Source organism: Chanos chanos, chromosome 1, assembly GCF_902362185.1.
Source record: "Chanos chanos chromosome 1, fChaCha1.1, whole genome shotgun sequence".
Lineage (NCBI taxonomy): Eukaryota > Metazoa > Chordata > Actinopteri > Gonorynchiformes > Chanidae > Chanos > Chanos chanos.
This window is the reverse complement of record NC_044495.1, coordinates 45108797-45134786: the sequence shown is the minus strand read 5'-3', so window position 1 is coordinate 45134786 and position 25990 is coordinate 45108797. Positions and strand designations below refer to the sequence as shown.

The 25990-nt window shown below is 41.4% G+C and overlaps 1 protein-coding gene across 1 annotated transcript; it reads right to left on the bottom strand.

Annotated features, from left to right (window-relative positions):
- Nucleotides 1-3571: 3571 nt before the first annotated feature.
- dmrt1 (doublesex and mab-3 related transcription factor 1) lies at nucleotides 3572-22972 on the bottom strand. The gene is made up of 5 exons (XM_030790187.1): nucleotides 22751-22972; nucleotides 21775-21952; nucleotides 19980-20140; nucleotides 14462-14633; nucleotides 3572-3720 (listed from the first exon to the last, which is right to left on the bottom strand). Exons 1-5 carry the CDS (start codon nucleotides 22970-22972, stop codon nucleotides 3572-3574), a joined length of 882 nt encoding a protein of 293 aa, XP_030646047.1.
- Between the last annotated feature and the right edge of the window lie 3018 nt (nucleotides 22973-25990).

The window sequence follows — 25990 nt, the reverse complement described above, 5'->3', positions numbered from 1 at the left end:
TGACAGTAAATTTCTGTGATATATCAGGACCAATCGATACTGCTGCACGATCCAGTCTCACCAAATGATTTATAATGTCACAGCTATATAGGTAACTTCGCATTACTCTCACTAAAATCACTGGTGGATGAAATTAAGAGTAAGTACATTTAATAAAAAAACAAGATGGCCAGATTATTGATTACAGCAGATGGGGCAGAATCAAATGCATGTTTTCAAAGCGCAGAGCTAACCCAAATACAAGTCATTTTCATTTTTGGTTTTATATTGTTCTCACTAATACAAACACACACACACACACACACACACACACACACACACACACACACACTGCTGTCACCAACAGTTTCATTTCCCAATGCTGTGTTGCCACAAACACTTCAATATTTCAAGTGATTTCTGCTTCAATTTTATTAAAACATAACCATGAGAGATGGTTTGTAACATGTGTCTCCATAACAGTGACAGAAACAAACAGCAGTGGTTGTCCCAACATAAAACTAGTTCAGGCTGATTTTTTCAAAATATAAGCAACATTATACAGGTCTCTGCACGTGCAAATCAGCACCCCCCACTCTCAAAAAAACAAAACAAAACAAACAAACAAAACCTGCAGCAATACCACAAATTTAAACCGTGAATTTTTTTGTCTTATGAGACGTGATTCATGATAAAAAAAAAAAAACAAAAATACAAAACATATTTGCTAAATGCAGTGAACTCAAACTGGTGATCAAAATGGAACCAATGTGCTTTAATAGTATGGGAAGGAAAAGCCTGCTGCTGCATAACCCAACACGATGGGTGGTATGGAGGGAGTACTGCACTGGCCAGACTTTGACTGACTTTGTTTCAGATAGGCTGTCACATAGAAGAAAGATGCTAAACTATGGGGCAGAATTTCTGTCCCCCTTCTGCGTAAGCAGCCTTTACGACTTGTTTTCACATGAATTTAGCAGCTGAAATACCTGAAGATTATTTGAGTAAAATGTTACTGAAACTATGCAAGTGTATCTGAACTGCAACTCATTCAAGATTATTTTGTCTCAGTACCAAAACATAAGGAAGTTCCTGGTTTGAGATGTGAATAGATGGATAATAGATGAATAGAAGGGAGCCTTTAAAAAAATCTAAATCAAAATTTGTCAGCAGACAGAAATATTAAGTTCAAGTTTATCCATGTAGCACTTTATACAATCAAAATTGTCTCAAAGTAACCTTACTGTGATCAGTGCCCAAACCCCCAGTGAGCAAGCCCAAGGCAACACTGGCAAGGAAAAACTTCCTAATGGAGAGAATAGGAGGAAGACACTTTGGGAGGAACCAAGACTCAACAGGGGGAGCCCATCCTCCTCTGGCCAGCACATAAAATAGACATTCATGGATGTAGAATGAGTCCATGACAAACAGATTCAATGGTCTATACAATTATTTACAGTAGACAGTATGAAGTGTGTACAGTGATTTGTTTATGGTATAAATGAGTTCATATACAAGGTTCTAAGAGCTCTAGGTGGTATGAGATATAGATTAATTTGATAACCAAGCAGTGTTCATATCAGAAGGTTTGTCTTTAAGACCAACCATATAGTGGCTGAGAGCAATTAGCTTCCCTATAGTTACAACTGAGATTTTGGCATGACTAGAAAGGACAGGTTGTTCTTGGTTCGTAGTCAGGTTGAGTAGCATCGCAGGTGGGATGCTGGTTCGAAACAGGGGCATGCAGGAGGTCCGGGCAGGAGGAACAGAAGCATATGGGCCTCGTTCTGGGAGCAGATGCTTGGGATTACAACCTTGTAGGCCTCAGAATGGATACCCCAGTGTTGGGGGTTACAAAGTTTTATACTGTTCTCACTAATACACACACACACATTCACACACATACACACACACACACACACTTAAAAAGGTAAGATTTAAACGATGCTAATGCCTGTCCACAAATGCCAACACGCCTCTCAAGCCTATCCAGAAGCATACTGTTGTCTGCAGTGTCAAATGCTGCTCTATGGACCATTAATACAAGTAGTGAGATACATCCACAGTCAGAGGACAAAAGTAGGCCATTAGTTACTCTGACCAGTACTGTCTCTGTGCTATGGTGGGGCCTAGATCCAGACTGAAAATCTTTGCGTACACCATTTCTCTGGGGGAAGGAGCACAATTGAAAAGACAGCTTTTTCTATTACTTTGGACATGAACGGAAGGTTAGGGATGGGTCTGTAGTTATTCAGAACATACAGGTCAAGATCAGATTTCTTAATAAGTGGTCGGATGACTGCTAATTTTGAATGTGCTAGGTATGTGTCCAAGGTTTAGAGAGGAATTAACAATGAATAATAAATGCTCTGAAATTGAGGGAAATAAGTCAATAGTTAAGTAGGCACTGGATCAAGTATACAAGTTGAGGAATTTGATGTTGATATTATCTTTTTGAGTTCATCAAGCCCAATGGGGAAAAAAAAAATTTAGTTGTTCAGGGGGTTTAGGGGTTTAACTAAGCTGGTGTCACTTGGCTGAGATGCTGCAGCTAGGGGTTTACTGCTTCCAGTTTTCTTCCTAATGTCCTCAACCTTGCAGTTAAAGAAACTTAAAAACTCATCCCTACTTAATTGTGATAGGATCTGTGTTTCAGTGACTACTCTGTTCCTGGTCAGTCGGGCCACTGTACTAAACAGTCTCTAAGTATGTAGACCATGCAGCTGTCAGAGAATGCCTGTAGTTTGCTGTGCTATCCTACCATACTACTCAAAATACCTGAAGCTTTGTTTTCTTCCCTCTATGCTCCACATCCCGAGCAGCTCTTTTAAGTGCACGGCTGTGGTTGTTAAACCAGCCCTTTTTTTCTCTAACTTTACTCTTGTGGAGAGGCGCAAAAGCGTTGTAGATAAGGTAATACCGAAGAGCTCGTTCAGCATGTCCACTTCTGTGGGACCTTGTGGTACATGAAGTAGTGGGGCTAAGTCTGGGAGGTTGTTAATGAAGCTATCTTTGGTAGTTGGCGTTATTATCTGACTATTTCGATAATGAGGTTTAGGAATAGCATTATTGGCTAGGGGCAGCTTGCATAAAATAAGGTAATGATAAGAAATGTCTTCACTCTGTGGCAAAATAGATATATTGTTAACATTAACCCCAGAGGACAAAACCCGGTCTAGGGCATGATTATGACGGTGAGTGGGTCCTGTGACATTCTGAGTAATAACTACGGAGTTAAGGAGGACAGCGGAATCCTGATCTAAGCAAATCATTCTCATTCTCCATGTAAATGTTAAAGTAACCCACAATCACAGCACCGTCTGCAGTAATCACAAGGTTTATTAGAAAGAAACATACTCAACACCATAACAATCACCCACAATCACAACATTGTCTGCAGTAATCAAAAGGTATATTAGAAAGAAACATACTCAACACCACAACACATAAACTAAATATTATGATCAGCAAAAGACAGAATTAAGAGAATTAAACAGAGAGAAAGAGAGAATGTAAAAAAGTGAACCATTAATGACAAAAAGGACCAATGACAGGTAACAGTTGCTGTGAGATGTTACTCTGCTCTCAGGCGTTACTTCGAAGGCTCCTCTCCGATAGTGTTCACAGAGAATGATCCGGAATCAGAAGCGGCCTCACACTCAGGCTTGTTCTCTGGGCCAACCACAGAGGTGACGGACAGGCAGGCCAGGCTGGAGTCATGTGCTCCATCAGGTGAAAACGCTGAAATAAAAACAGGTCCAGTCATAGAACAGGTTAAAACTGGCTTACTATGAGTACGTATGGTTAAACATCTTCCCCTGCAAACCTAATGCTACTGATTTTTACAAAGAAACTACTTGGCACTGACCAAACCAGCTTGTGGAATGACGGGATGAGCTGTGTGTACAGTAAGCCGAATAAAGAGCTGGCATCCACAGAGCAGACTGTCTTTGATTTAGTGCTGCATCATGATTAACTGATCAGAGAGCTGTCTTCACCACTCAATTTCTCAAAGACACACCTCTCACATTCAGACCTAAAGATGTAAACTATAGAAGTCAGAAGAGTTGCTGTGATACATGGTAAAGAGGATTCAGCCAATACTGCCCTTAACCTGACCTACGCAGTTTGAGTCCACATTGCATAAACTATTCTGTGAAAATCGTGACCAAAATATTTCACTCAGACAGTGTGTTTCTGAGCTGTAATGTAGCAATCCTGTTTGTACAGTGAGATGATGAGTACTGTTATGGCAGTGTAATTAGAGGTTCTTAAGATCTTCCAAGGAGTGACAGTGTTCCTCAGTGACTTAGCAGATATATAGCCTGCAAGGCCTCGTTCAGTAATCACCAAACATACGTCGATATAAGACAATAACACACAGCGAACTACACACAGCAAATCACACATAGTAAACCACACGCAGTAAATTACTCACGGCAAATCACATGTTCACTGTCTCTTCATTCATGTACCTTACATGGCAAACCACATGTTTACGGTCTTTTTACTCATGAACACAAACTTCAATAGATACACACATACATACACAGCTAGAATACATGTTGTCACTTAGCACATCTGAACTAACTCTGAGACACATAAAATTCACCAAAAATAAGTAGTTCTGCAATGTGGGGTAATCTTGATAAATTTGGTTGCATTGAGTGTGAAAAGAGTGATGCTTTATTTTATGTTTTTGAAAACGGAGGCAACAAGTGTCACTAAATGTCACTGACTGAAAAGCTTCGCCCTGGATCACAAAGTGGGACTCTGCAACGTGTGCCGTATGGCTCTGAAACAAGGCTCTTTACATGGATCAGCGCTGAAGTGTGTTTTGTGGCATCAGAAGTTGCTAAGGACCAGGTGCAGTCATTTTGGGAGTAGCCTCTAAATAAGACAGCATAATTGTTCACACAGGAGATGTTTCCTTTCAAATAAAAGGCATAAATGATCTGAAAACCACTGCTCTATTCCAAGGGCTGTCAAAAGACTTTCCATTCTACTGAAACAGAAGGGTATGATTGTGCTGGTTGAAGCATTTTGTGCTATACCACTCACTATCTCCAGTCAACACAGAGTAAAGATTCTGTTTACCATCACACATTCTTCTGCAGAAAGCTTTCATTACAATAAGCGTCACAACGTTACTATAACCATCAGAACCACTACAGTCAGAGCACAAAGCACCGAAGTGCTCAAACTAATGACTGAACTAGTCATAATGCTGACTGTGCAGAAACACAGAGACAGCACCTTCAGAAATCTGTTTTAACCTTAACGTTTGTTCTATTTAGAGATGTGTCCGTGCAGGTCTATGAATTAACATCTCAAAATAAAAAAAAAAAGGAAACTCATGGATGATCTCTAGCCTATAGATTCAAATAGTGTTTGAGCAGATGTGTACAGCATGACATCACTGTGGTTTGATGTCATGGCATAGTTGAAAAATATGCGGGCTATTAAAACAGGGTTCATTTCATTCTGCTCTCTTTACAGCCAGCATAACTGACACACTTAATTAACATGTTTTATTGGCCATAGTTTATACAAGTTGATAACTAATTGAATTAGCCCTGATCATAATGTGACATGGAGACACTAACCATGTTTGCTATTACAGTTTCCCATTAAAATAGGCCATGCCCTGTTCACTGAGCCACCCCAATGTGTACTCTGGCCATGTTACACTCACAGCACTGCCATCTGCTCAGCCTATAAACACTTTGACACTGCCTAAAAGATACACAAACTCCACTCATCTGTAATCCTGACCTTCATAACCCTGGGAGGAGATACAGGGTTCATTTCTGTGCCCCTATCCTTTTCCATTCCTCTTTCTTTCCCTCCACTCTTCCTCACGCCCCTTGCTCTGCTGTGGTATGGAGGTAATTAAGGGGTGCTGACGAGAGGAGTCATTTTTCTCCTCATTAAGTTCCTGATTGGTTTCAGGCTCAGGATCGCGCCTCACTGCGTTCTGTCACCCACTTCAAACTGGCCAATCGTTAATACTAATGTTTGTGTAGCTAAAATGCACTGCGTTCTACTCCAGTGGACTCTTGTAGAGCAATAATGCAGGGCGGGGGGCTTGGGAGGTTCTAAATTAGCCCTATCTGTGTTAATTCCCAGGGAGTTCATCAGTGTAAAATCTATAGCGTAATTAAAGGGAGGGGTGTATGGCGGGTGAATAGACAGGCTGTTTGTAGGGACAGTAAATCACAGGATGAGCCAACGCCAGTGGACACGTTTTAGGTTACAGCTTCCTTTCATTTGATTATCACTGCATTACCATTTAATACAGATTAATGCCATGTACATGAGTCTAAAATACAGCCAATGAGGCGATCTCTTAAGCCCACCATTCAAAATCACTTAAAATCAGCCAATTAAAATGACTGTGGATGCTCAGCTATCAGTCCACCCTGCAGGAAAGGAATACAGCCAAACTAAATTATTCAGTTCATTCAACTCATTCAGTCTAGGGGGGACAAAGTTGCCACATTAATTTGTGTGACTAAAATAGAATGTGCACTGTTTTTTCTGCTTCACAGCCTTTTTGGAGAAAACAAAGACTATCTGTCCTAATGTAATTTTCACAAAAGTACATCAAGTCTAAAGTATGATTCACAAGGTACACATTTGACTGATAATACAAGACTTCTCAGTGAGCTGGGTAATCTGAGACAAAGGTCACGATTGCTGAGCAAGAATGATATGCAGCTGTTTTCCTTTTGGACAGTTTGGACCTCTAGCTCGAGTTACCAGCTGAGTGAGAATTCATGTTTCATAGAATAAACCATCTGCATAGGATCCGATCATCTTATTTCACATTTGCTGTCAACCTGAGAAAACTCACCGACACTAATATTTTTTTCTTCCGATTAAAACATATCACTACAAAAATACATGACATACACCGAACCCAGATGACTGATTTTGTATAGTTTACATAAATATAGCTTTTTAAATGGAAGCATCTTTAATTAGGGATCAATTTCACCAGATTCCTAATTGCAATTAATCATAATTATTCACAGCAAAGCATGCAGTTTAGACTTAAAACTATTCTTTAAATGTTTGACACATAATGACATTGTACATGTGTTTAACAGTGATTGGTTCAGTGGTGTACAGCAGGTACAAGGGCAGCCCTGACAGCTGAGAATAAACATTGCTGATCAGTTCTGACCCATGTTGGTTCTGACTTAGTCCTGTGCTGCAGTGTCACATTTACCATCAGTAAACTGGAGAGTAGGAACCCGGCTTCTGTTAATCTGCCACTGCTTAAACTTGACCTGATCAGTCAGAAAAATCACTTGTGTGTGTCAAACATACAACAGCGCTGAAAGCAGAGAGGTTTTACTTCTCTGTACACTCACAGAGGGATTACTCTCCCAAATGAACTTTTGCCCTACACCCCCCCCCCCCCCCCCCGACAATCTTAGATTTCCAAACTATTAAAAGGTCTTTGTGTGGTTGAACAAAAGGAAGGCCCTTTAAAATAGCCTGAGAAAAGGGGAGGGAGAGGCTGAAAGAGGCTCAGTAAGTTCTGGCAGTGGTAAAAAAAAAAAGTGGAAAAAGGCGCAGATGTGGAAGGTGACGGTAATTTAGGAAAGATCTATTATGGATAAGCTTGTGATCTACCTGCAATGAGGGTGGATAATGCCTGAGATAAAAACACACACACAGACACACAATCACATGCACATATATGTGCCTGCACACACACACACACACACACACACACTCACATAAACACACATGCGCCTGCACACTCACACACACACACACAGGTTCACAGTCTCTCTATTTTTCAAGAAGTAAATGATAGAAAAAGATTGCTAATCAAAAAACTAATTTGCATAAACAAAACAAAATTATTTTAACTTTACAGGTTACTTCAATGACGCTTTTTTCCAAAAAAACAAAACAAAAAAACAAACAAAAATCCTCTGAGATGCTGACTGCAAGAGTTTCCGGTATGAATCTGTCAGTGAGATGTGAGAATGAGACAGCAGGCGTGTCTGCAGAGCATGTAATGACTGAAGACTAAAGTTAGAGAGAGAGAGAGAGACAGAGCCTTCTCACAGCAACCCGTTCTCTCTCTCTCTCTCTCCCTCTCTCTCTCTCACAAAGGGCCTCTCTTTCTCTCTCCCACCTTCCCTCCCTCACTCTTTCTCTGTCACAAAGTCATTACACCCATGGCAGGATTTAATGATGCAGAAAACACAGTCAAACAGCAGATGCTGACTCCTCAAAGAGTCAACATGACCACAGGAGTCTGATGCCATTTTTATAGAGGGTCTCTCTCTCCCAATCAAACAGACTAAAGTGGCCTGTACATAAGGAAGTGGATATATCCACTTAAATAACACTGAAATGCATGAAATTAAATTAAACGTAATATTCATTTTTGCAAAATACAATCACACCATAGCGTGTCATTTACGACAGAATCAACACCCTTCCCACAACAATATTGGCAACATATCCTAGAATTCAGATTCCAGATCAAAGACACAACAAAAGAGCTTTTACTATTTCACGCTCCACATAAACAAGTCGTAGGAAAGGCAATGCTTGTGCTGTTGCAGTGGTAGTAAATGCTCCTTTCCTGAGTCCCACCAGCGTACAAACAGCCCAGTGCCTATCACAGGGCCTTCAGAGGGCTCTGTAAGCATTCAGCCCACGCTGACGTCTGGCGTGATGCCAGGGTCAGGGGCTAATGAAAGACAGAGATGCTGGGAGTGCTGCATTGTTAACCAATCTGTTCCAAGTGAGAGAGTGTCACTAATGCTAAATCATTAGCAATGCTACACAGGCTCTCTCTGCCCCCATAAACGACCTGTCCATCTCTCTGCCTGCCTCATTTGTCGAAACATTATGGATATTCTATCATGAGCTAGGACCCCAGGTCAATATCTGAGGGATTTAGTCATTATCTCTGAGGGAAAGAAAATAATTGGCAGTGAGAATAAGTGATGCACAAATAAGTCTAAAGTCAATGTGGAGAGGATTCTCCTGTCTAACTTTACTCAGCTATAACAAAACATCCCCAATAAGTCTGCACTCACATCACTCAAATTTATTTAGCACAAGTGCATGTTACTTCTCTTATTAAGGCCACAGTGATACCAGATTCTGCAGGACTAAAATTCAGTCTACCTCACAAACAGCTACCATCAGATGAAACGTGACTGGGCAAGACCCAGAGAAACGACGCATTTATTTAGCGGCCAATATAATGCACTGGAGAATCAAACACTCTCTCTTATTCAGTACTATCTGTAAACTGTTGGATTTTGACACTCCCTCTATAAGAGGCTTTCTGTGTAGTATAGTATCTATGAAGGAAGACAGCAGCTTTGGCCAGAGGAACATAACGAGGCCGTGTGTCTTCGGTCAGTTTGCTCTCTCCCTCAGGCTATCGATAATGGCCATGTTGTAGTACACATTACAGCAGTACTATATCCTGGGGCAGCCAATTACACAGAGATTTAACCAGTCCACAGGGAGAAATACCAGGCATTTAGCACTGCACTCAAGAGAGGAAGACAGGCAAGCATCACTTGATGTGCACTGTTATACTGTCCCTGTTTTCATTACACTAAAGACTCCACTAATGAGTCAGCAACAGTCCTACCACACACTCACATTCACAGCTATCACAACTATTCACAATCAGCAACCTTCCTTATTACACATTCACAATCACAGCTATCACAACTATTCACAGTCAATCAGCAACCCTCCTGATCACACACTCACATTCACAGCTATCACAACTATTCACAATCAGCAACCTTCCTTATTACACATTCACAATTACAGCTATCACAACTATTCACAGTCAATCAGCAACTTTCTAATTACACACTCACAATCACAGCTATCACAACTATTCTAGGGATGCACCGATCTGATATTGATATTGGATATTGGTCCAATACTGACTGGAAGAGCTGGATTGGGTATCGGTGACAATAAGGCTGATCTATGGGACCAATCTACTCAATTCAATTCTATTCTCTGTACACACTATCGTTCTCGTGCTGTTTTCCAAATGTTCTACATCCACACCAAAATGCTGAATTGCCTGTTTGTTGTATTTGTTGTTACGCCATTACGAAGTTGTCCCACCAACTACTTGCTCACCCAGGTCGCATCCTAAATCACTGCTCAATATAGGGTTTGAACTGCCACTGCGGTTGCTTTTCATCTCTTATGCACAGCAAATGTAAAGCTCGTCTTCTACATTGGAGCAGTGCATGTGCATTGTACAGTATGATGATCTGAACTGAACTGAAGATAAATTAGCATTTGATAGACAGAGCTGCACTGACTGTATTTTGGCCATCAAGTCTGCTCTGGTGAATTGAGCACTAACTTTCGCCAATGTCATGGCAACCATACAGCATCGTTTCTGAAACTCTCTGTTTTCCCTGTCCACATTACAATGAACCCGGCGTTTTCAAATTTATGTATTTTCGAAAAGTATTGTTTTCGGTGGCAGAAAATGCTGTTTTAGTGTGGGTTGAACGGCTGAACGGAGAAATAATTAGGCGTTTTCAAATTTACCCGGATTAGTGTGGACAGGGCAGAGCACCTCCAGAGGCATCATGCCAAAGAACATGACGAGTTCAACCAAACAAAAAAAAGGGGACGATTCAAAGAAGCAGTCAGCGTTGTTGGGGGCATTGCAAAGACACAAGAAACTTCCCAGTGATAGTGTTCATTGTTATTAGCCCATTGCTGTGTGCGCCGCGTAGTGATACCAAAGGTTTTCGACTGACTGCATGCAGTTGACTTGGAGCAGATGAATTAGAAAAAAAGAACAACTCAGTTGTGCTGGTGAAACGGTACGAATGACTAAAAGAGCGACTTGTTTGCGAACTGCACACCACTACTCTCCTCAGAACACATCTATCATCTAAATTATAGGCCTATCTTAGAAATTGAGTAACCTCAAATGTAGTGTTAATTTCTCAGTATGATGTTACGGAACCTTTTGTTGGCTTCTAGAAAGGAGGTTGAATGATGATTGAAAGCCGATTGTTGCGTGTGGCTCACTACTCTACTACTGTAAAAAAGAAAATGCTGCATTATCCCATTAAATTTTACAGTAACCTGCTGTTAGCAGTCAGTCTTGTTTTTGACTCTAAGAAAGCATCAGACTTTACAGCATTTCACTGTATTTTGGAAAAACAGTACATCACTGTTAGAATTTGGCTGTATTTTTACATCACTTTCTTAGAGTGTAGATACCTCTCTCTGTATGAAGGAAAACTGAACACAAACACCTATGAACGTGTTTAGACAAGGGTGTTAGTGTCCTCATCAAAGTCACTATCAGGAAAGACCAAATGCAGGGGCACACGTATCAATCTTTAATGTGGATTAATATAAGCGGGGTGGATTAACAGAGATCAGACAGGTTTACGCAGGTAAATGACACTCTATACCTTGCCCAGATGCACCTGTTCTGTGAGAGCCTGTGACAGTTCCTTGTCTTTCTGATAAAGGCATACAGGAGAGGAATGAATAAACTCTGTGATGGGTCTGACCATAGCAGAGAGAAACATCAGCCTCTGTATATCAAATATGTCACCATTATCATCATCACCACTGTCATTTTCTTAGGACATCTACCAACACATGTGGTGAGTACAAGACATGCTGAATTCACAGCAGCCAGATCAATGAACAGATAATTCACCATTCACACTCCACTGGGTGTCAGCTGTGACACCCAATGTTGATTTAACCTGAGAGTGCTCCCTAGAGACTAATATGCATTTATATGATACAATTCATTTCCACCAGACATCTTACACAAAACCTGGATAAAAGTATTTCTTTTAATGTGAACAAGCAGAAGAACAAGTTTTTGCACCACCGTAGCCTACTCTGACAAAAAAACACAGAGCAAGTCCTCTGTAAACTTCTCTTGTAACAAAACGCCAGCTGCACTTGCAGAAGTAAACTTTGCGTGCCCTAGCCAAGACATCCAACTTGGAACACTTTTGATAAAAAAAAGCCTATCAGGCAAGAAAATGGTAAAACCCAAAGCTGTCTCGTATAACACTGAAATTCCGACATAATTCAGGTGGGGCGCGGCGTGCGGAAGCTGGGCGGAGGCTGTGAGGCAGGGTGAGCTGGGTGATGGAGTGCTCTGTCTTTTCGGGTCGGGTCGATTTACGGCACGGCGGTGCTGACGAGCTGGCCGCAGTAAAGAGCGCGCTGGGGCGTATTTCACAGCGAGCTGCCTTTTATGAAGAACACTCCGCCGCCCCTCCAGCCTTCCGCTCCTGACGGATGGTGAGGGACGCATGACAAGCTTCATCATTGTTTGTAAATCTTAACTGTTCCTGCTCACTAACCTCACAGGCAATTTTCCAGAGACAGTGGGTGGGAGGGTGGAGGGGGGTGCTGCAGAGGACAGCATGGCATTCGTGAAGGTTATTTGCCCTCGTACTTGGCCGACTGATTATCCCCGGCACCATGAGAAATAAACAGAGCAGCAGACACAGGGAGAGACGGAGAGACAGCAGTGTGTGTGCACCACATTTCCAGACCATTCACACACATACACATGCCTCCACACACTGTTACTGTATCCACATCTGTGTCAAAACTCACTCTACAGCCTGCTTTCAGAATAAAGAGATGTCTTGTGTGCCGTTTAATGGTATTAGGTTGTCATCACACACATTCTCACACACTCTGCATTCAACGGTAATAACCCACTGTGTCTGTCAATTACGTGTACACTCTCACTCAATTCAATGTACATTTGAGCCTTTAATCTTTTTCATTGAAATTTATTACCCTCTTATGACTTTTTATCTATTCTACTGGTTTAGCATTTGGAAAGATTTATCCTCTAAAATACTTCATTTTGTTGTGCTTCTATGTCTTTTCTCTCCTTTTGATATTTTATGTTTAGTCCATATAAAAATAACTTGCAGTCCATGTTCTAATGGTCTGTTTTAGATCTCTTAGTGTGTCGGTATACCTGCTCTGTCATATTATCTATTCTAAATAAAAAAAAGAGAGAACTGACCCATGTTAATAAAACTTACTCTTCCACAGTGAGTACGTTATAGATCACATGATCAGTTTCGACCCACTGTATGATTATATCTGTACTAAGCCAGCCTTTAAACTGTTATTAGGTAATAGGCAATCATACACTAAAGTAAAGCGTGGTTCTATGAGATACTGCGGAGCATGGATCTGTTGAGAACTGTGGAAGGCGGGGTAGCTAAAAGAGTCCAGGGGAACTGGCTGTACCCATACTGCGGACAGAAACAGCACAGATAACACGGTACAGTCCAATCTCAACCATCACACAAGGTCACGATGGGTCCGGTCCTCCCTGAGTTCACTATGTAATTACACACACACACACACACACACACACACAGCTAGTGACTCAGGGAGCAACGATTAAGTGAACGAAACAGACTCGTCCATCTCTGGAGACTTAACGCTATGGTAACTCACTGTTCCAAATGGTCCAAACAGCAAATGCTTCAAAAGCTAAAATTTCAGTGTTTGCTCTCTGTATCGCTTTGCTTAAAGTAACATACACAAGTACTCATTTGAATTAATTACAGAACTCGTTTAGAGACAAAACATGGATTCTGTATGAAAATGTAAAAATGTGGACTCTGTGTGTGTGTGTGTGTGTGTGTGTGTGTGTGAGCTGAGGGACAGTGATGTGATTTACCGTAGGAGGGTAGAGTGAAGAGTGAAGTGAGACAGAGAAGGGCAGGTTGGGGTGTGTTTTGGGACCACCTGGTGTGTGACAGTGTGGTATGGGAGTGTGGTATAGAGGTGTGTTTTGGGACCACCTGGTGTGTGACAGTGTGGTATAGAGGTGTGGTGGGGCAGTGAGAGTGAGGCTAATTGCCGCCCTCATGTTTCTCTACAGGAGATCAGCATGGCCTATTCATCTCCATCCAGGGCAGCTACAGCAGGCTCACATATCTCCATAAACCCAGTAAAGAGTGCCAAAATGATAACAAACAAAACCCCCGCAGCGTGAACTCAACAACAGCAGGCCCTATTCACAGCACATGTTTGAAAACGGGGGTTTGGGAAAGGTGCCTTAAACAGTTTTACTGAAAAGTTACAATTGTCCGTGTCAGTTTTCACATGACAGAAATGAAAAGATATGTTAAATTAGTCATTTTCATAAGAGTGTTAAATTACTCTTTTACTTATGTCCATGGACATGATGCAAGGTGTCTGCCTTTAAATGTACAGACACATAACAAACAGCCCTAATAAAAGTTTTTATTTTTTAATTATTTATGTATTATTCATTATTTATTCTATTTATGTTTTTTTTTATCATTGTTATGGTACCCTTGACTTGGTTGAACCTCCCTCAGTTGTACCTGCACCCGCTGTTGATAAACTGTGGATAAAACTTTATGAACCTGTCGCTGGTGTGTGTGTGTGTGTGTGTACTAACTGGCTGGCTTTGGCTCTGCGTACGCAGTACTCTCCTCCAGGGTGAAGAGGGGGGCCACACAGGCAGTGGGGCCCAGGCCCTGTCCAAGGTACGAGGCAGTGGGATAATACGAATGCATCCTGTACTGAGAGGATGGACTATGGCTGGGCACACGACCATCTCCACTGGGCATCTGTTTAGGAATGAAACACAAACACATGTAGAAGGAGAGGTTCACAGAATGGCACACTTTGTAGACAACTCACACATTACTGTAAGATGTTTTGCTCCAGGTGAAAGCACAGATTCTTTACTGGTCACAGGCCAGACATTTTTCTCTGAATAAAGTGCAACACAGCTCAGGTGCCCCCACCTCCGGGACAGGCAGAGAATGAGCCGCCTGCCCTGCGGCCCATGGGCTTAGAGGATTTTCAATTTCAATTTTATGGAATTTGATTTCTGTCAGGTGGTGATATATCACCATTTATTGTCCACACCATCAACTCCAGACAGTTTTATAAACTGTTATTTAAGCTACACTCAACTGCTGTATTGCCTATGACAAATTCAATACAAACTCACTGTATTTTTCCCACCACATTCTCACAAAAGCTGCACATAACCATGGCTACTGACAAACACAAGTCTCTGGCCCAGACCACAACTGGACTGAAGCATGGATCATATCGTAGGGAGAATTTACCGACCAAAATACTTTTCTAACCTAATAACTAAAGAGGCCCAAATCACATCTTAAATGTCAAAAATATGTCATTTCGGTCGAATGGTTTAGGTCTCGGGACATCTAATCAAACCCAGGTCAAACCAAAAGCTCCACTTTACCTGTAACCTGTATTTTACAGCTGTGCTCAGATTGGGGTTCCTCTCACTTTCTTATCTGTGTTTTTTTCTCTGCTTATTTAATATACTCTGTACTTTTCTGTGTACTTCAGGGTGCACATGCCTTTACTACAGCATGTTGTTTAGGAGTGAGACTACTCATAACCCAGAGCATTCTCTGACCTGTAGACTGACCTTAAAAGTCAGCTGGTCTACCTGTGACCTGTAGTCTAATATTAAAAGTTGGCTTGTCTACCTCTGACCTGTAGTCTGATATTAAAAGTTGGCTTGTCTACCTCTGACCTGTAGTCTGATATTAAAAGTTGGCTTGTCTAACTGTGACCTGTAGCCTGGTATTAAAAGACAGCTGGTCTACCTGTGACCTGTAGTCTGATATTAAAAGTTGGCTTGTCTAACTGTGACCTGTAGCCTGGTATTAAAAGACAGCTGGTCTACCTGTGACCTGTAGTCTGATATTAAAAGACAGCAATAAAATATTCCCTACTTAGACTCTGTGTAGTGACTGATGAATGTGTCTCAGGTCAGTAACAGTGACTGAAGAATGTGTATCAGGTCCGTTACAATGGCTGATGAATGTGTCTCAGGTCAGTTGACTGAAGAATGTGTCTGAGGTCCATTACAATGGCTGATGAATGTATCTCAGGTCAGCTGACTGATGAATGTGTCTCCGGTCCGTTACAATGGCTGATGAATGTGTCTCAGGTCAGTTGACTGATGAATGTGTCTCCGGTCCGTTACAATGGCTGATGAATGTGTCTCAGGTCAGTTGACTGATGAATGTGTCTCCGGTCCGTTACAATGGCTGATGAATGTGTCTCAGGTCAGTTGACTGATGAATGTGTCTCCGGTCCGTTACAATGGCTGATGAATGTGTCTCAGGTCAGTTGACTGATGAATGTGTCTCCGGTCAGTTACAATGGCTGGTGAATGTGTCTCCGGTCAGTTACAGTGACAGATAAATGTGTCTCCGGTCAGTTACAGTGACTGATGAATGTGTCTCAGGTCAGTTACAGTGACTGATAAATGTGTCTCCGGTCAGTTACAGTGACTGATGAATGTGTCTCAGGTCAGTTACAGTGACTGATGAATGTGTCTCAGGTCAGTTAAAGTGACTGATGAATGTGTCTCAGGTCAGTTAAAGTGACTGATGAATGTGTCTCAGGTCCATTACAATCGCTGATGGAGAGGACTTTCACCATGTGTCAGAACAGAACTGACACAGGACCAGATAGTGAATACTAATCAACACTCCGACTCACTAACTTGTTGTCCATTTGATGTCTTTTAGCACAATGGAAAAATCTGTATGTTCCTCAAGACATTTATTTTGGTTTTACTTGTTTCAGTTATTTTCTTTTAAATCACACACTTTTTTTTGAAAAAAGTGCTTCTTTGATGACTGGTACATTTTAGTAGTGTGGTGTTTTGTCATAATTTGTCTATTTATTATGCCTTAATTGACCATCAATTGCATAGTAACGCTTAACCTCTAATTAGTCATAAAATAGCAATTAAACATATAAACAGAGTCACAGCTCTAAAACATGATAATGGCAGGAGAAACTAGACAACGGTGTCAATTTTAGGCATTTAGTTCTTCCCATTTAGTTTTCCAGTGATATCTCACATTCTCTTTAAAGAGTCTAATCAAAGGGGGATCCACAGACAAACTTCTCTAACAAATTTTCATTTTACTTCACGTATCTGCAGCTCTGGGTACCTCCGGTGTCAAAATTGACATGTGCTGTGTGGTTTTCTGTTTCTGGCAGGGTGTCAGATCTCTGCCTGTCCCCCCACGTCATTAGTGCAGGCAGGCTGGGCTCCCTGACCTCCCACTGTGGTTCTTATCTGGCACCATCGCCTGTCTGGGCCCTCATGTTATCTTTATCCAGCTCAGCACAGCCGTGTACAGGGCCAGCTAGATGAGTGCGCACAGATAAAGACTGGGAAAGGCGGAATATCTCCCCTCAGCTCCTCTGAGGAATCCCTGCCCCCTCTATCACTACATACAATGTCCATCAAATTATCTTAGATGATACATATGTAGATACTGTGTGTCAGATGGATTTTATGTGCTGTGTTTACTTATAACTTGTCACTAATAGCGAAGACAAATCCAAACCCTGAGGCTATTGATATAACAGTCAGAGTTAATCAACTGCACAGCTAAATACTAAACAAATGAACCCTGTAGTCACCACATAAAATAAACTAAACTCAACTAAAATAAAATAAAATAAAAATGTCATACATTAGAAGCCAAAATGCATTCTTCAGAATTGAGCAGATTAAATCTGACGAAGTGTTGATTCTGACTAAGGACAAGGCAGTACTAAAACTAATATGAACGTTCTGTTTGAGAAATAAGAATATCTTTGTTTTCAACACAGCACTTACACACCAAGGTGTGTATGTTCCCAAACTGTGACCCGTCCCCATAACTCAGCACAGGGACAACCTGATTATGCATGATGTGAGTGGCATTAACCTCAGCAATGCTGAAACACTAGCCATATCCCAGGAAGAGCAATCCCATTAACCTTAGCAATTCAAACACCAACACCCCCAGTATAAGGAAAGCAGTGACCCCAGTCACCACAGCACCCAGACAAATACAGCACAAACACACTGATATATGTGCCCATCAAAAGCGCATATGGAGACAACACTCATCCTGCCCCAGAGATATACAGACTTCATTCACTTCACACATGACAAGACCTGATTCGATACAATGGGGACAGATGACATAACCAGTCAGAAGATGCAATGGCATATTCAGAAAGGGTTTACTGAAACCGTCATCACTGCCATCCTATGTCTGTTAGTGCAGACTGGTTCTTGTCTACATGGAAAATATTGTGGTGTACATGATAAATACTCTTAAAGGAAAAGTTTAATGATAACTTGGTGGTTCGTCAAAACAGATTTCATGCAATTCATTATATCCAACCAAACAAATTTCATCAAATCACATGCAAACTAATAGAAATCTCTTTAAATCTTCCACTTACATAGCTTCCTATAGTTTGGTTCTACAATACCAAACATTTTAGACCCAGTTTAAAAGTGCTCTGAATCTACAGGTTCTTTCAAACTCCACTCAACAGTGAATTTTAATTAGCATGCCAGCCAACCAATACAGCTATAAAGAGGGGAAACATATCCTTTCCATAACCCCATATACTCAGAAAGTGACTAAAGTAATTCATTTTTTCAAACGAGAAAATATCTGTCAGACCAGTGAAATCAGAGAAGGTGAGTGAACAAAGATTCCCACTGTACACAAAACACAACAGGACATGACTGTGAGCATCTGGCCAGAGAAACCGTAGTAACATAGAGAGAACAAAAACATTTTGAAATCAAATTATAAAGACATCCATAGATTTATTTTTCACCTATGCAGCATGAAATAACAGTTAAATGCACATTCCAAACTGGCTGTATTAACTGTATAAAAACCTTCATTATTGACTGTGTGGAATCAAACTGCAGCTAACGCCAACACATGTTTTCAAATGTATGTATGGTTAAATACACATTCTTATGGAAATCCACCTAATTGTCAGGGACACCTGATACAAACTGTTCCCTGAGGGGGGAGTGTAGTGTGGATAAGGGTTAGGGCTTTGGCAGTGGCGCTGGGAGTTGCAGTTCCAGCTGGAGGGACGCGGGAAATGTAAACAGGTAGGGCAGGGGCAACAGTGCATGAAGCAACGCTGTGCTAACGCAATGGCTCAGAACCACTGCATCAACATCTCACAGCTCTGGACGAGTGGGAAGAAGGAGAGCAAAGCATGTTTGCCAACTCAAACAGCCCTGCCAGGCCCCAGTGACAGGGACCCCCATCAACACCACCGCAGCTCATTTAATCACCTCCTCACTGAGTCTGAGTTACACGGGTACTGTGTGTGTGTGTGTGTGTGTGAATGTTTGTACGAGTGTGTGTGTGTGTGTGTGAGTCTACGTGTTTATACATGTGTCTGGCAGCACTGTGCATGAGTGAGCGTGTGTGCACATGTCACACTGTTAGGGTTAACACAGAAATTTTATTTTTAGGGTTCACTGGATGAGTGTTGTACAGGAGGTGGTGTTTCAATGAACTGATCAGTAATGTATGACTAAGACAAATCACACCAGCACCTCAGAAAAGCTGACGACCAGCTTTCACTTCACTGACTGAACATCTCTTCAGTTATTTCTCAATGTCCAGTGGAGTTGTGGCTGGTACACAGGAAAATGAATTGGCTTAAATTGACTAGAAAGTCTACCCCTAATCAATACCAAAATTCTGTCCACCATCTTACCATACACACCTACAATCCAAGTATCTAATCACTATTCCGTGAGGTCCTAATGCTATAAATTGACTTATTAGACCAGGACACAATTAAACTAATTCACATCCAAAATAGACGACTCAACTGTATTTATAAAATGATTAACCTCGCTCATAGCTGGGCTGAAAAAACCCCCCCTCCATTCAGCACGACATTACACTGCTACTACACTATTTCACTGATAATCTGGTGAGCTTGAATCCTGATCTTCATTTAGCAGGGCTGGATATATAAACAACAAATGGATCGTGTTCTGACTCCAGTAAATCCTGTGAGAATATGTAAAGCAGTGTGTGGGGCTGTCCAGTGTGGACATGTCCAGAGCACTCTCATACCTGGTACTGCTGGTAGTTGTAGATGTTGCTGTAGTAAGCTGGGTATCGACTGGGCTGGTAAAAGTTATAGTAAGAGGCATCTACCAGCAAATCAGCCATGCCCTCAGACTGCCCCCTGCTGGCTGCTGCAGGACTGGGCGACAGAGTGGAGGAACGGTTCCCTGTAACCAGAGACAAATCACAGTGCTTCAGCTTCACTGGCTACCACTGCAAACAGGATTTTTTTAAAAAAAAATAATAACAGAGAGGAAAATCTAGAAGCTGTTAGTATTGCCTAACTGAATAATCATCATCAGACCAAAGAGAAATGTACCTTCTTAGTTTACTTATAATAAATAAGGCATAAATCAACAACATACTTCGCTGAATACTCTGATAGTGACCATTTGGAGTTCAATCTAGATGCATTAAAATATGTAACAAAGTTATGTTTACTATACAGTATGCCTGTTATAACTCTATACCATTATAACTATGTAATAAAGTCATGTTTACCATACAATATGCCTGTAAAAGCTCTATATATTGTAACAAGGTAATAACACTGTATTTACCATAGAGTGTGCCTGTTATAACTCTATACCAGAACCAACTCACTGTGTGTACAGTAACCTACTGAGCCCCTTCATTCTGACCACTAATATGGGAAACAATACGGCATGTGTACACCACACCACGAACTATGACAATCTGTGATCTAAACCAGTCACTTACTCCGACTTTAAATAACAGTCACTTGTCTTCATTTTTTAATAAATGGAGTGAATTCATCTGGGGTGTGATGCCTGTTCATTATGCTGGTTGTTAGCAGCGGTGGTTAAACGGCCATCCCAACTGTGTTTTAAGGGCCAGTCATCACAATGGTACTGCGGTACAGTTGACATTTAGTGGTCATGGTACTACTCTAGTTTAAATGTTGCAGTACAAGTGCTCATTAGAAGCTGTTGGAATAAAGTAGTTTAGTTGTAGCACTAATGTTTAGTGGTAGTCGTAGTAACGGTAGTTTATGTATTAGTTTTTAAGTGAAGCTGATACCTGTTTATTATCATTGACATCATGCTGACTATTGCTATTCATGCTAACCTTTGCATTTTTTGTTTTGTTCTGTTTGTGTCTTCAGTGCAACTGTATAAGGTTTAATGACTTTAAAATTTTTAACATATTCTTTAAGTCACAAATCTTTCAGTACAAACTGCAAATATTTGTTAAGCAAATTTGGTGCTCCTATGTTGTCAACACAGCACCAGTCTGTGCCTCTCCCCTCAGGGCAGAGGAAAGGAGAGCGAGAGAGAGAGAGAGAGAGAGAGAGAAAGAGAGAGACTAGCCCCCTTGTCACAGCCTTGACCGAAATGGCATTCCACTTCTGGCTGAGTGCTATCAGAGGAACAGGAACAGTGTGTGTCTCACCCTGCTGATACAGCGTCACTGCTGGACAACCATCATACCACACATCAGCTCTGGCACAGTGCAATCACTCACACTGCAGATAGACACAATGACAGAATGCTACTGTTTTAGCCTTTCTTGCACCAGCTACCCTGCCTACCCAGGGCAGAATTGTGTCCTAGACTGAGCGGATGGAAGAACAAAGGATGAGGGGATGAGTGTAACATATCCATTTTGGTTTATCTGAGTCAAGAGAGGTTTAGTAGGTCAGGAAAGGGCTACTTATCTCCTTCACTGTAGTCAAATGACAGATGCTTCACCAACAGGTACCCCCCCCCCCCGATTGTTCTAGAAGTGTGGTGATAATGTGTGTGTGTGTGTGTGTGTGTGCGCGCACGCGCATGCTCACCAGTGGCGGCAGGGGAGGTGGAGGCAGTAGAACCAGTGGATGAGGGCGACCTGCCGCCCAGAGAGAACAGGCAGTCTCCTGTCATCTCGTTTTTCACAGCGACGTCCGAACCTGTGAGACTGACGGGGCTACAGATCCCCATCTCCTCCTCCTGGGCTTGCTGCCGACGGAGAGCCACCTGCAGAGCAGTCACATTAAAGATACTCGACTTTAAATGACTTTCACCTAGCCCATTTAAACAACATGTTCAAAATAGATCACAGACTACAGAGTTGAACCAACATTTTAGCGGTTGAGATACCTATAGATCAGCTACAAAACTACAACCAGTCAGTCAGTTAATCAAATCTGTGTAGACAGATGGGATATTATTATCTAATTTATGACAAATACACTAAGTTCTTCTTTTTCTTTGTTGTTTTCCTTCTTTTTTTTTAACAGACTGCATCACGGTCACCTCCGTTTCTCAAATACCTTCATGCCTCAAGCGAAAATGGCTCACGTGTTGCCGCCGCTAAGATGGCCACGTTTAAGTTCACTTGGCTAAACATTGTAGCTTGCTACAAACTATCCACCCATGTAAATTACGAACTTTGTTATTTTATTGCTTACCAAAAGTAACAATAAATTTGAGCGAAAATACAAACAATGACGCAAGTTTTAAAAGTATCCTGCAAGGTGTTTTGTAAACAAATGTCACAAGTCCAACTACTACCAATCACAATGGCGATGACTAGCTGAATACTAGCTAGTTTAACTTGTAGCAATTTTCAGTTCACTCTATGCAGGTAACAATTAAATTTATAATTAATCACTGGTTTTACAATTTAAAAATTTTAAAAAGTAGCGTGAGTAATATTAAACAAAATCGGATTCTTAAACATAGATTTCTACCGAACACAGAGCTGAGACATTTGCTAACACCAATTTGTGTGACAAGTGACTAATAGCTTTACTGACTGCTGGCGTTAGCTACCTGAGCCGCCATAACGCGTTGTCTTTCAGCAATTAATTTACACTTCTGACACTGGCAGTCTCTCCAGTTGCAAAACCGTTTATGTCCCTTCAGAGGTGAGACATAACCGTGGTTCCTGCAGCGGGAGCACTTGGGCATCCGAGGGGGTTTTTTGCCGGCTGATGTCTGAGTTAGTGGACTCGAGCCATCCATGAGTTGGTTTGTCTGTTCCTCGTCACTCATTATCTGTTCCTCGTCTCTCGCACAACGGCGAATGAGAATAATATCCCTGGGGTACCAGAAAATAACGGGTTATAAAGCCGGAAAATGTACCTACGTAACCTTCGCTACAAGGTTGCTGTTTTATTAGCCAGGGGTTGTGTGCCACTAGGAAAGTTTGGCGCGATCAGCCTGAACATTCCTTGCTCGCGTAGGAGTCTAGCAAACCGGTGATGTCTATTTAATCAAGTAAAAGGGAGGGCACCGCTTCTCATGAAAAATTATTCCATCAACGACACTCTGACAATGTGGTGGTTTGTTCCTATAGTCGTTGACTATTGCCAGCCTGTAGACCCCCCCCCCCCCCCAACACGGCTAAATTTCAGTTCAATCTTATTTGTGTAGCACTTTTCACAATGGGCACTGTCACAAAGCAGCTTTGCTGAAAGCCGTATATCTGACCTGATTCACCCACAGTGTTCATGCACAGGGCAGAAGTGGTGAGGAAAAACTCAATTAGGCCGGGAAAGGTAGAAACCTTAACCAAGAATCAGCAGGGGAAGCCCACCCTCCTCTGGCTGACCTGAGGTGGTTAGATTAATTGATATAATTACGTAAAATCAGTAGAGAACAAAAAGGATCTCTGAAAGTTAGTGTTATCAAATACTAATAATGATAGGAAATTGTTAATAATCTAATGGGAGAATTAAATTAGTTGACTAATTACTGCATGAATGATGTCAGAAAACAAAAATTCTCCATAAGTCTGAGTCCTTAAAATACAAAAATGTCAAAAACATATTAATAAAATCAGTCAAGACTGGTAAATACAAATGAGAGGTGGCGTGCAAGTGACAGGCATCATGGCTTGCACAAGTAATGGCCATCCTCAGCTATGCAAGCAGAGTGGAATGAACTGAGCTGGATCAGAAGGTGGCTCCCCACCAACATACAGTCAGCTGAGCAGGGAGATCACATGTAATCAAAGGGTGACAGCACTGACTATTCCTGCAAACCATGTTAAGTCACACCTATAGCAATTACTAATGTAACATGCTAATTAACATGCTAATGACTTTGTGTATGTAGTTAATGTAGTCAGAGAGAAAGAAATGAATAGATGGGTGCATTTACATGATTCCATTCATTCAGGATGAATAAGATGACAAACAGCACTCCTCATCTTTCTGGACTCCAGTACAGACTACATAAACGTTACTCCATGGGCACTCTGTTATCCAAGGGTTTTATTAAAGAAGACCAAAAGGCTGGATAAATGTCCAAGAAAATACAGTAAAACATTAAAACATGCTGAGCAGACAAAACTAACTTTGACCCAAAGTTAGGGGAGGGGATGATTGGCATCTTGAAAGAGACCCTTTTCATTTTAATTGCTATTTGACAATAATGCATTTTTGAAGAGCCATTTGAAATGTCAGAACTTCTAGAATACACAGTGTCAGCTGAAGTTCAGACACACTATTATACAATGTGTGCCCAAGTGTGACAAACCATCAAGAATTAATTCATGAAATAGGCAAATATTGATTTGATTCATTGTAAACATTAACTCCCATCATGTACATGTGTGGCACTGAGGCAAAAACACGAAAAGCTCCATGCTCACGATTGCCAAGGTCACACAGACTAATCTGTAGACTTTCATTATTATGCTCTGTTGCCTTTCAGAAAATATAGCCAAGTGGCAGAACAGAAGTTGCATTACCTAAGTATTTTACCGTGCCTGGAGTGCCAAAAACACATTTTACTGTGCCTGGAGTGCTAAAAACACATTTTACTGTGCATGGAGTGCTAAAAACATGTTTTACCGTGTTTGGAGTGCTGAACACACATTTTACCGTTTGGAGTGCTGAACACACATTTTACCGTGTTTGGAGTGCTGAACACACATTTTACCGTTTGGAGTGCTGAACACATGTTTTACCGTGTTTGGAGTGCTGAACACATTTTACCATTTGGAGTGCTGAACACACATTTTACCGTGTTTGGAGTGCTGAACACACATTTTACCGTTTGGAGTGCTGAACACATGGTTTACCGTGTTTGGAGTGCTGAATACATTTTACCATTTGGAGTGCTGAACACACATTTTACCGTGTTTGGAGTGCTGAACACACATTTTACTGTTTGGAGTGCTGAACACACATTTTACTGTGTTTGGAGCGCTGAACACACATTTTACTGTTTGGAGCGCTGAACACACATTTTACCGTTTGGAGTGCTGAACACATGTTTTACCGTGTTTGGAGTGCTGAACACATTTTACCATTTGGAGTGCTGAACACACATTTTACCGTTTGGAGTGCTGAACACACATTTTACCGTTTGGAGTGCTGAACACACATTTTACCGTGTTTGGAGTGCTGAACACACATTTTACCGTTTGGAGTGCTGAACACATGGTTTACCGTGTTTGGAGTGCTGAACACATTTTACCATTTGGAGTGCTGAACACACATTTTACCGTGTTTGGAGTGCTGAACACACATTTTACTGTTTGGAGTGCTGAACACACATTTTACTGTGTTTGGAGCGCTGAACACACATTTTACTGTTTGGAGCGCTGAACACGCATTTTACTGTTTGGAGTGCTGAACACACATTTTACCGTGTTTGGAACACTTAACACACATTTTACTGTTTGGAGTGCTGAACACACATTTTACCGTGTTTGGAACGCTGAACACACATTTTACAGTGTTTGGAGCGCTGAACACACACTTTGAGGCAGTACCCTACTCTGTCACTTCTTAACATTCTCTTACAGTGACAGTTGTGTTGTCTTGTTTTTTTCCCCAGTTGTGTTTTTGTTTATAGTTTGAAAAGTTCAAAGCACTTCATAAATCTTTCTGATGGCAAGTGACTTCTAAAGCCATGTACTGTACAGGTCTGTGCTCTGATAAGGATGAGGAAAAATGTCTTGATTAAATATAGTGCAATTTCCATATGTAGGCAGCAAACACAAATAATCTGGTGAGTCAAGGCTGGGACAAGAGATAAATTTAAGGTTGATTTTATTAA

What these genes read in the sequence shown, in the direction of transcription:
- dmrt1 (XM_030790187.1), bottom strand. Translation starts at nt 22,972, where the DNA reads ATGAGTGACGAGGAACAGACAAACCAACTCATGGATGGCTCGAGTCCA. An exon ending in AACGCGTTATGGCGGCTCAG is followed by an intron (nt 21,953 to 22,750) that starts GTAGCTAACGCC and finishes ACTGCTCTGCAG; the next exon opens with GTGGCTCTCCGTCGGCAGCA. An exon ending in CGCAGAGCCAAAGCCAGCCA is followed by an intron (nt 3,721 to 14,461) that starts GTTAGTACACAC and finishes TTTTTATTTCAG; the next exon opens with CGTTTTCACCTGATGGAGCA.